Source organism: Trichechus manatus, unplaced genomic scaffold, assembly GCF_000243295.1.
Source record: "Trichechus manatus latirostris isolate Lorelei unplaced genomic scaffold, TriManLat1.0 scaffold00130, whole genome shotgun sequence".
In the NCBI taxonomy this organism is placed as follows: domain Eukaryota; kingdom Metazoa; phylum Chordata; class Mammalia; order Sirenia; family Trichechidae; genus Trichechus; species Trichechus manatus.
In genome coordinates, this window is record NW_004444066.1 from 1,170,166 (window position 1) to 1,180,542 (window position 10,377).

Here is a 10,377-nt window from a genome sequence, read left to right on the forward strand (position 1 = left end):
GGCATAGCAGGCCATCTGACTGATTCAAAATGGCCAATACCAGTCCATTTCAGCTCACTAATGCCTAGGATATCTATCTTCAAGTGTTCCATTCCAATGGAAGGAATACTCAGAGTAAAAAGAACTGGTTGACATTCAACCATTTCAGGATTTAGCATATGATCAAGAACCGATCGCAATGAAAGAAGTCCAAGCTGCACTGAAGGCACTGGTGAAAAACAAGGCTCCAGGAACTGATGGAATACCAACTGAGATGTTTCCATAAACAGATGCAGCGCTGGAGGTGCTCACTTATATATGGCAAGAAATTTGGAAGATAGCCACCTGGCCAACTGACTGGAAGAGATCCATGTCTGTGCCCATTCCAAAAAAAAAGGTGATTCAATGTTGGAGGCCTCACACTACCTGATTTTAGAACCTACTATACTGCAACAGTAGTTAAAAGAGCCTGGTACTGGTACAAAAACAGATTCATAGACCAATGGAACAGAATTGAGAATCCAGACATAAATTCTTCCATCTGTGAGCAGCTGATATTTGACAAAGGCCCAAAGCCCACTGATTGGGGAAAAGACAGCCTCTTTAACAAATGGTGCTAGCATAACTGGATAGCCATCTGCAAAAAACTGAAACAAGACCCATACCTCACAGCATGCACAAAACAACCTCAAAATGGATCAAAGATCTAAATATAAAATCAAAAACAACAAGGAACATGGAAGAAAAAATAGGAACAATGCTAGGAGCCCTAATACATGGCATAAACAGAATACAAACCATAAGTAACAATGCATAAACACCATAAGAGAAACTAGATAACTGGGAGCTCCTAAAAATCAAAAGACTTCACCAAAAAAAAGGTGATCCAACAGAATGCGGAAAATATCAAATAATTTCATTAATATCACATGCAAGTAAAATTTTGCTGAAGGTAATTTAAAAATGGTTGCAGCAGTACATTGCCAGAGAACTGCCAGAAATTCAAGCTGGATTCAGAAGAGGACGTGGAACAAGGGATATCACTGCTGATGTCAGATGGATCTTGGCCAAAAGCAGAGAATACCAGAAAGATGTTTACCTGTTTTATTGACTACATGAAGGCATTCGACTGTGTAGATCATAACAAATTATGGATAACATTGCAAAGAATGGAAATTCCAGAACACTTAATTGCACTCATGTGGAAACTGTACATAGACCAAGAGGCAGTCGTTCAAACAGAACAAAGGGATACTGCATGGTTTAAAATCAGGAAAAGTGTGCATCAGGATTATATCCTTTCACTATACTTATTCAATCTGTATGCTAAGCAAATAATCCGAGAGGCTGAACTATATGAAGAACGCAGCATCAGGATTGGACGAAGACACATTAACAACCTGTGATATGCAGATGACACAACCTTGCTTGCTGAAAGCAAAGAGGACTTGAAGTACTTGCTGATGAAAATCAAAAGACTACCGCCTTCAGTACGGATTATACCTCAACATGAAGAAGAAAAAAAATCCTCACAACTGGACCAATGAGCAACATCATGATAAATGGAAAAAAGACTGTAAAGTTGTCAAGGATTTCATTTTACTTGGAACCACAATCAACACCCATGGAAGCAGCAGTCAGGAAATCAAACGATGTACTGCACTCAGTAAATCTGCTGCAAAAGACCTCTTTAAACTGTTAAAAAGCAAAGATGTCACTTTGAGGACCAAAGTGTGTCTGACCCAGGCCATGGTATTTTCAATCAGCTCATATGCATGCGAAAGCTGGAAAATGAATGAGGAAGACCAAAGAATTATTGATGCATTTGAATTATGGTGCTTGTGAAGAATATTGAATATACCATAGACTGCCAGAAGAAAAAACACGTCTGTCTTGGAAGAAGTACAGCCAGAATGCTCCTTCAAAGCGTAACTTTGGACATGTTGTCAGGAGGGACCAGTCCCTGCACCAGAACATTATGCTTAGTAGAGGGTCAACCAAAAAGAGGAATACCCTCGATGAGATGGATTGACACAGTGGCTGCAACAATGGGGCCAAACATAGCAATGACTGTGAAGATTATAGGACTGGGCAGTGTTTCATTCTGTTGTACACAGGATCACTATGAATTGGAGCTGATTTGAAGGCACCTAACAACAATAACAAGAATGCCTCATATCTGCGCTAAAGCTTGAAGCCAAAAGATTTTATCTTTGATTGTGTCTAATTATGAGTTCTACTGCATTTATGTATATACAAAGTGTGCCACCAGGGCTCCATACAAAGGCCATTAGCTTCAAAGAAAGAATAACATCTAGCCAATAGTTTAAAATTTTAAGTGTGCAACATTTTCTACCACGGAAGTAAATATTTTAACCTACTGGCTAGACATTTTTCTTCCTTCCATGTACTTTCTTACTCAGTCACTGAAAACACTCAGACCATTGGGAACACACATTCCTTTCTGATTTTGAGATTCCACTGCAAAAACCATCGCTTCATACACACTATAGAAGAGAAGATTTTCTTCTTCCTTTTTGCAGTACTCTCCGCTGGCCAGGGAATCCCTTACAGAGGGATTGCACTGAGCCAGCAGAACCTGAATACCAACTGCTTCATAATCTCTGCGAACTTCTTTCAGTGTGTGGATCCCTGCTGTATCTAAAAATTGTATTGCACTGCAGTCAATCACGATTGTGTGGACCTCCAGGGGATAATGGGAAAGATGCACTGGAACTTCATCCCGCATTCCCTTGAGAGTCACTGTTTCCTCTTTGATCTTCCTCTTTGCTGCCTTCCTCTGAGCTGCCTTTATTAAGACTGGGTTCAGAGTTTTTTTGTATAAAGCAGATTTAAAACATTCTTTGTTTATGTAGTAGAGAGGAGCTACAAAGCGGAAAATCTTGATTCCTGGCTTAGTCTGAAGGTTCTGGTAAACAGACGTGGATTCAAAGATTTCAGTATCTTCCACCAGGCCAAGCAATGAACTCTTTGGCTTCTGAGTGCGGAGAATGACACAAAACATAGAGAAACAAACTCCAAAAAGCAGGCCTATTTCCGTACTTAGCAGTGCAGAGGACAGCATAGTAACAAACCAGATAACTGTATCCATTCTGCTAAGCCTCCACATCTGGGGCAGATCCTTAAATTTAAGTAGGGCTCCCCGGAGATTTACAATAGTGATCACAGCAAGGACACTTTTCTGAAGGGAATAGAATAAAGGAGCTACTACTAGGAGGACCAACAAAAGAACCAGGGCTGTCACCACACCAGAAAGCTGACTTCGGCAGCCTGTTGATTCTTTAACCAATGTCTTTGCAAGAGCTGCGCTAGTAGTAAAGCAGTGGAAAAAGGAAGGGATGATATTGCAAAAGCCGATGGCATACATTTCCTGATTTGCTTTAACTGTGTAGCCATGTTTCTTGGCAAACATCTCAGAAAGTGATACAGTGATAGCAAAACCAATGATAGAAATAGCTATTGCATCTACAGCCACACTAGGAATTAAGTTCCAGTCTGGTGCTTTGGGAGGCATAAACCCAGTGGGAATATGTCCAGAAATACTAGAGTTGTACTTTTCATTTAGTTTTCCAAAATGAGAGGCTAATGTGGCTGCTATAACTACAAAGAGTTCAGTAGGAACTGGTGCCTTAAGCTTGGACTTGAAGTGCTCGTTGAGTTCTTTGGTTGGCAAAAGAACCAAAAAGCACAAAAGGCTGGTGATGAGATCACAGAGATTGGTCTTATGGATGTTTCTGAAGATATGTATCCAGGTAGTGATAAGTGAGCCCACACCATTACTCCGAGGAAGTCTGAGCCCAAGGAGATACTTGGCCTGAGATGTAAGAATAGTGAAGGAGGCACCGGTGACAAATCCACTCAGCAAGGCATCTGAGAGGTAGACAGAAACAAAACCCACTTGAAAGAAGCCCATCGCTACCTGAAAGAAAGGATATACAAGTGTTAAATATAAATGAAAGTGAGCTTCTAAACCTAGAGTTAACCTGGCATTTCTTGGCATAGGAGCATACTATCAAAGCATCACAGAATGCCAGAGCTAGAAAAAAGGCCATCATATCAGTCCTCTCATTTTACAAAGAAAGATAGGAAAGTGAGGCTCAGAGGGCTAAGCAATTTGCCCAAGGTCACACTGTTACTCATTAGCCTAGCTGCGACAATCTAAGATTCCTACCTTCTAGTACCAAACCAAAACCAAAACCAAACCCACCGCCATCAAGTTGATTCTGACTCACAGTGACCTTACAGGACAGAGGAGAAATGCCTCATAGGGTTTCCAAGGCTGTAAATCTTTACAGAAGCAGACTGCCAACATCTTTCTCCTGAGGAGCGGCTGGTTGAGTTTGAACTGCCAACCTTTTGGTTAGCAGCCAAGCACTTTAACCACTGTGTCACCAGGGCTCCTACCTTCTAGTACAGTTTCTTAAATAAGATCCAGGCCTCTTTTAAAAAGGTAATTCTCAAGGATCTACAGAAAATATCTAAAAATTCAAACTGGAAAAATTCTTATGTAGTTTCTTTAAATTACAGATCATTGCCATAAAAGTTTTAACTGATAAAACAAAAAATTAGATTTACATCAAAATTGCACTTAAAAAATTACTGTAGAACTCTCTCTAATCTAACCTGAGAAATTATTCTCATCCAGTATATATATTTATGCTATACTGCCTTCTATATTAATAATTTTACATCCTTCGAAGATATTTTATTTTTTTTTTCCCCTTCCCAATAATTCCTCAGAATTCTACTGCTCCTTTCCTCATTCTCGGTGAAGCACACTAATGAAAAAGCAAAAATAAGACTCTGAGGCACACAACTCTTTTGTACACTACCTTCCCTTCTTTCACTCACGCTTCCTCATCCAAGCACCAAATAAAGTGTACTCTTCCCCTTCCCTTGTTGGTTCCAAATGTCTGTTAGAGAGAAGAGGTTTAATGCTGGAAATGACTCCTGGAAGCCAAAATGCAGGGGAATGATGATAATGACAGAATAGTGGATTCCATGAGAGATCCAAGAAGAATTTCATCTCTGATCCCTTCTCCTGCTGATAGTAAAAAATAGTGGTCCTCAACTTTTTCCCTCCCCGACAACCCAAGAGAACTACTATCATCAGTAAGAGTTCACTTATCAGAGCAGCGATTCTAAAGGAAGGGGCATTGGACATCTATAGTTTGAAAAAATCCTGCATTCCTTCTCTCCCAAACCCCCATTCAGTTACCCTCCGGCCTGATTTCTAATGCGGACTCTGCCAGTAACCAACCACAAATAATATCAAGCAAGCCCAATGTTTCTTGATGTATAAAATTAAGGAGTTGTACTAGGTGGTCTGAGGTCCCTCTCTGGTCTAAATTTCTACAAATAACTAAAATCTGGCTGACTGACATTCATTGGTAAAGAGGCAGCCTAGGATTGAGAAAAGAGAAACAGCCTTATCTTACCTGTGGAGTCAGACTAGGGTTTGAATTCTGGCTCTATCGCTCATATACCCTGAGTTTTCAATAAAGGATAGCTTTAATAATTATGATCTCTAAGATCCCTTAAGGTCAGCAGTTCGAATCCACCAGCCACTCCTTGGAGCAGTTCTACTATGGGGCAGTTCTACTCTGTCCTATAGGGTTGCTATGAGTCGGAATCAACTCAATGGCACACAACAACAACAAGATCCCTCATAGCTCTAAGATTTCATGTATAGTGATTACTTTTGCCAGAAACAACCACTTGTTCCACTGTTTCTTACCTGATAAACTCCAGCCATAAAGGTTACAGTGCTGCCAACTATAATTGCGTAGCAACTTCTGTCACATGTCTCACGTAATGTGTGGTTTAATGATGTGCTCTCATTTGAAAACATCTCTAAAGAAAGAGCAATATGGGCAGTGTCATAGCCAGCTTTGTGTAGTTCTCGGTCAACTACCTCACCAATCATAAGGCACAATACTCCAAAAATGCCCACAGAGATGTGACGGGAGGTACCTAATAGGAAATAAATTATGCTGGCAAAAAAGGACGTGTACAGACCATAGATGGGTTCTTGGCCAGCCAAGAGAGAATAAGCAATAGACTGAGGCACCAATAAGATGCCCACGATCAAACCAGACATCAAATCTCCTAAAATGTCTTTCTTCAGATCATATTTTGGAAGCCACCGCAAAACAGGAAGGAAATCAAAAATCATGTTTTTTGCTTTGGCTGGGCCACACCGGCAAGTCTTCTGTAGCTTTTTGATGATAAACTGCTTGAAGTCAGTATTTGATTTCTCTTGAGGCTCCATATGGATCCTACAATGAGGTATGCATCGATCACTGGTCCTAAATTGCCTGAAGTCAGTACTTGATTCCATCTGAGGCTCCAGATGGATCCTAGACTGAAGACAATATTGGTCATTTTCTTCAGCTGAGTCCCTGGGTGAAAGGACTTGTTGTTCTTTACTTTCCAAGGACATTTCTGGAGACGGGTGCTTCAGCTTCCTACCCCAGAGAAAACACTCATGTTAACTGATAAAGTAATTCTCAGTAATCATACATCTTAACAGTCCTACTTGTCATTCATCAAAGTTAAGAGGAATTCAGTTTTGGGGGAGCAATTTTACATCTGGGGCCCTGGTGGTGCAGTGGCTAAGAGCTCAGCTGCTAACCAAAAGGCTGGCAGTTCGAATCCACTAGCCGCTCCTTGGAAACTCTACAGGGTAGTTCTGCTCTGTCCTACAGGGTCACTGTGAGTCAGAATTGACTCTACAGCAATGAGTTTGGGTTTTTTGTTTTAAATATTACATTGCCTTTTCTTAGTTGATCCTCATCTGTCTTAGTTAGGGGAAAAAAAGACCAGAACCAGATCATAACAGCCAAGTGAAAGCAAATAATTGGTTGAGTAGAGGGCTTCCCGAGAGCAGAAAGATGGATTCTTCTCCATCTCTGCCTGGCTCCCACTGCAGTTGTTTTCCAGAAAAGGCACCAGGGTGGCATGTGTCCTCTCTTCCTTATGTTATCAACTGTGTTCTTCCCAGCTTTTTCACCCCCTAGGTATACTGCAAGATAGGATGTAGTCTCAAACCTTCACCCCTACCTGCCAGGCCCTAAAGCAAGGAAGATGGCCCTTTTTCCTTTTTTTAAAATACCTCTTTAAAGAACCCACTAGTTGTTGAGAATAAATAGAAAGAAGTGGTAACAGAGTAGAGATAAATGTTTTTTGGCAATAACGATAAACTAGGGAAGAATGCATTTGGATTTTTGAACAGTATTCTCTTGCTTTGTAAGAAAAGCGAGAGAGAAGTTGATAACAGCGTGTTGAGGTACAACAAATCTTCAGAACATGGGAAGGGCTGATTGGGGCAAGTGTCTAATATATGCTTTAGAGGTTCTGGTCTGTGGCTTTGTTTTCTAGTATGGAGACATTTGCCCTATGGGCAGGGCCCACATTCATGCAATGAAAGATTTGCTTTACTATTGTCAGTACACAATGAAACACAGGCAGAAAGAGGAATAACGCTGCCCTGCACTTTCACTTGGAGGTTATCCAGGTGAAGGATCTCTGAGTCCTGAACTAGCAGAGCAAGACCTACCACTAAGAACTATAGGAAAACAAAGAACATAAAAATAACCAAAAAGTGGGAAGGAACAAAAATATTAAGTCTTGTAATAGGAATACAAGAGGAAGAAAAAGAACCAGTATTTACAAGGGGTAGAGTATAAACTGTTAATCAAATACGTTACACATCAGTGCCATTGCAAAAGCTGTTTATTTAGCTTAGAATGGCCATTCACCTCTCTGCCTGTCAAGATTGTAATTATTTCTTAAAACCCAGTTGAAATGCTACCTCTTCTACAAAGCGTTAGCTTGCCTCCCCTAGCCCAAATGAATCGCTACGCCTTCTGTGTCCCATAGCATTTTGCACCTCTATTACAGAACTAACCAAACTCTTGTATTAGTTAAGCAGGAGCCTCTCAAGCTCCCAGAGGAAAGGACATCTTGTTCATCATTGTAATTCTCACTGCATGCAATATAGTAACTCTGATATAGCAGGCTTACAAAATGTTTGAATGAATGAAAAAACAAATGAATTAATAAATTCACGACTGTAGCCATACAGAGATAAAATATATGACATGGAGGATTCAGGAAGTTTTTTTGTTTTGGAAATGACAGAAAAGCAGGCCCTTGTGAGGTTCTATAAACCTAACAGTACGAAGATGTCACCATCCAGGACCCATTAACCCATTCAAAAACACAAGATACATAAAAGTAACCCACATTATTTCATTTAGGTTGAAAGGGCTATCGCAGGTCATCCCACCAAACAAGAATAAAATAATAGTTACTTTGATGGTCTGGTGAAGTATATAAGGAATAAAAGAATATATTTAGATGATCACTGACCCTGAGCAAGTCAATCACATATGTGGATACATACAGCAGCTCTTCGATCCCCAACAGGACTGTTCTGTAACTGTCTTCCCGCTTTCTGCTTTCAGGCCAAGCTGCTTTGAGTGCACTTCTTAAGTCCTTCTATTCTGGAGCAGCTCTTGGTTTCTGGTTCAAAAAACTTTTCCAAACCTAAGATATGCAAAAGAGGCATAAGAAAAAAGTGAACCAAATTCAAATCTTGCCCTATATGGCTGCTTTCTGGGAAGGGAAAAGATAAAAATGAATACTAGAAGATACAGCAGAGAGAGGGAACCTGTAAGAAAGAATCAAACAGGAATGCTATAAGTGAAAAACACAATAACAGAGATCAAGAATGCCTATGACAGACTCATTAGTAGACTTGAGAGAGCCAAAGAAAGAGTCAGTGAACTGGAAGACAGGTCAACAGAAATTACCTAAACTGAAACACAAAGAGAAAAACAGAATTAAAACACAACAATAACAACAACATAACAGGACACCCAAGAGCTGTGGAATATATCAAACAATCTATCGTATGCATAATTAGAATTCCAAAAGAAGAGAGAAACAAACAGGGCAGAAGAAATATTTGAAGACATAATGGCCGAGAATTTCCAAAATAAATGACAAATACCAAACTACAGATCCAAGAAGCTCAGAGAATATAAAGCAGGATAAATACAAAACAAACAAACAAAAAACCTATACCGAGGTACACTCAAACTACTGAAAACAAAAGATGAGAAAATCCTGAAGACAGACAAATAAAACATACACATTACATACATAGAAGCAAAGATAATAATTATAGCAGACTTCCTTTAGAAACCATACAAGCTAGAAAATAATGGAGTGATATCTTTATCACAGAAAAATAACTGTCAACCAATAATTCTATACCCAGAGAAAATATCTTTTAAAATATGAAGGAGAAATAAAAACATTCTCAGACAAACAAAAACTAAGAATATTGACAGCAGACCAGTACTAAAAAAAGAAAAGTTACAGGAAGTTCTTTAGACAAAAAGAATATGCCAGGCAGAAACTCAGGTCTAGCCTCCAGATACCCTTTTAACTCAGTACTGAAGTCACTCCTGAGGTTCACCCTTCAGCCAAAGATTAGACAGGTCTATAGGGCTAAAAATAACACACATGAGGGACGAAGTGCTTCGTAGTTCAACCATGTATACGAGACTAATGGGCACACCAGCCCAAATTCTAAGACTAGAAGGCAAGAAGGGGCAGGAAAACTGTATGAATGGGAACAGGGAACCTGGGGTGAAGAAGGGGAGAGTGTTGACACATTGCAGGGTTGGCAACCAATGACACAAAACAATCTGTGTATTAACTGTTTAATGAGAAACTAATTTGCTCTGTAAACTTTCACCTAAATCACAATAAAAAAAAGTAGTAAACCAGAGAATAAACAGCATTTAAATATATTTATAAAAAAAAAAAAGGAAATTCAGGTCTGTACAACAAAGGAAGTGCAGGATATGAAACAAATGAAGATAAAATAAGTTCATTTTTCCAATTAAAAAAATCTTTAGTGGGGACCATGGTCTCGGGGAACATCTAGCTCAACTGGCATAACACAGTTTATAAAGACAATGTTCTACATTCTACCTTGGTGAGTAGCGTCTGGGGTCTTAAAAGCCTGTCAGCAGCCATCTAAGATGCTCCACTGGTCTCATCCCTTCGGGAGCAAGGGAGAGTAAAGAGAACAGGATACAAGGAAAAGATTAGTCCGAAGGATGAATGGACCACAGCTACCAAGGCCTCTACCAGACTGAGTCCAGTACAGCTAGATGGTGCCCAGCTACCACCACTGACTGCTCTGACTGGTATCACAACAGAGGGTTCTGGACAGAGCTGGAGAAGGATGTAGAACAAAATTCTAACTCACAAAAAAAAGGCCAGATTTACTGGCCTAAAGGAGACCGGAGAAACCCCGGCCCCCAGACACCCTTTTAGCTCAGTGATGAAGTCATTTCC

The 10,377-nt window shown here is 40.0% G+C and overlaps 1 protein-coding gene across 1 annotated transcript in view; it reads right to left on the reverse strand.

Moving 5' to 3' along the window:
* Nucleotides 1-2,155: 2,155 nt before the first annotated feature.
* Nucleotides 2,156-10,377, reverse strand: part of SLC26A2 (solute carrier family 26 member 2) — a 24,842-nt gene continuing 16,620 nt past the window's right edge. The window contains exons 2-4 of the mRNA XM_004384902.2: nucleotides 8,374-8,550; nucleotides 5,738-6,467; nucleotides 2,156-3,919 (exon numbers count right to left, since the gene is read on the reverse strand). Of these exons, the coding sequence (XP_004384959.1) occupies nucleotides 2,399-3,919; nucleotides 5,738-6,442 (2,226 nt within the window). The 5' untranslated portion in view covers nucleotides 6,443-6,467; nucleotides 8,374-8,550 and the 3' untranslated portion in view covers nucleotides 2,156-2,398. The remainder of the gene's footprint in view (nucleotides 3,920-5,737; nucleotides 6,468-8,373; nucleotides 8,551-10,377) is intronic.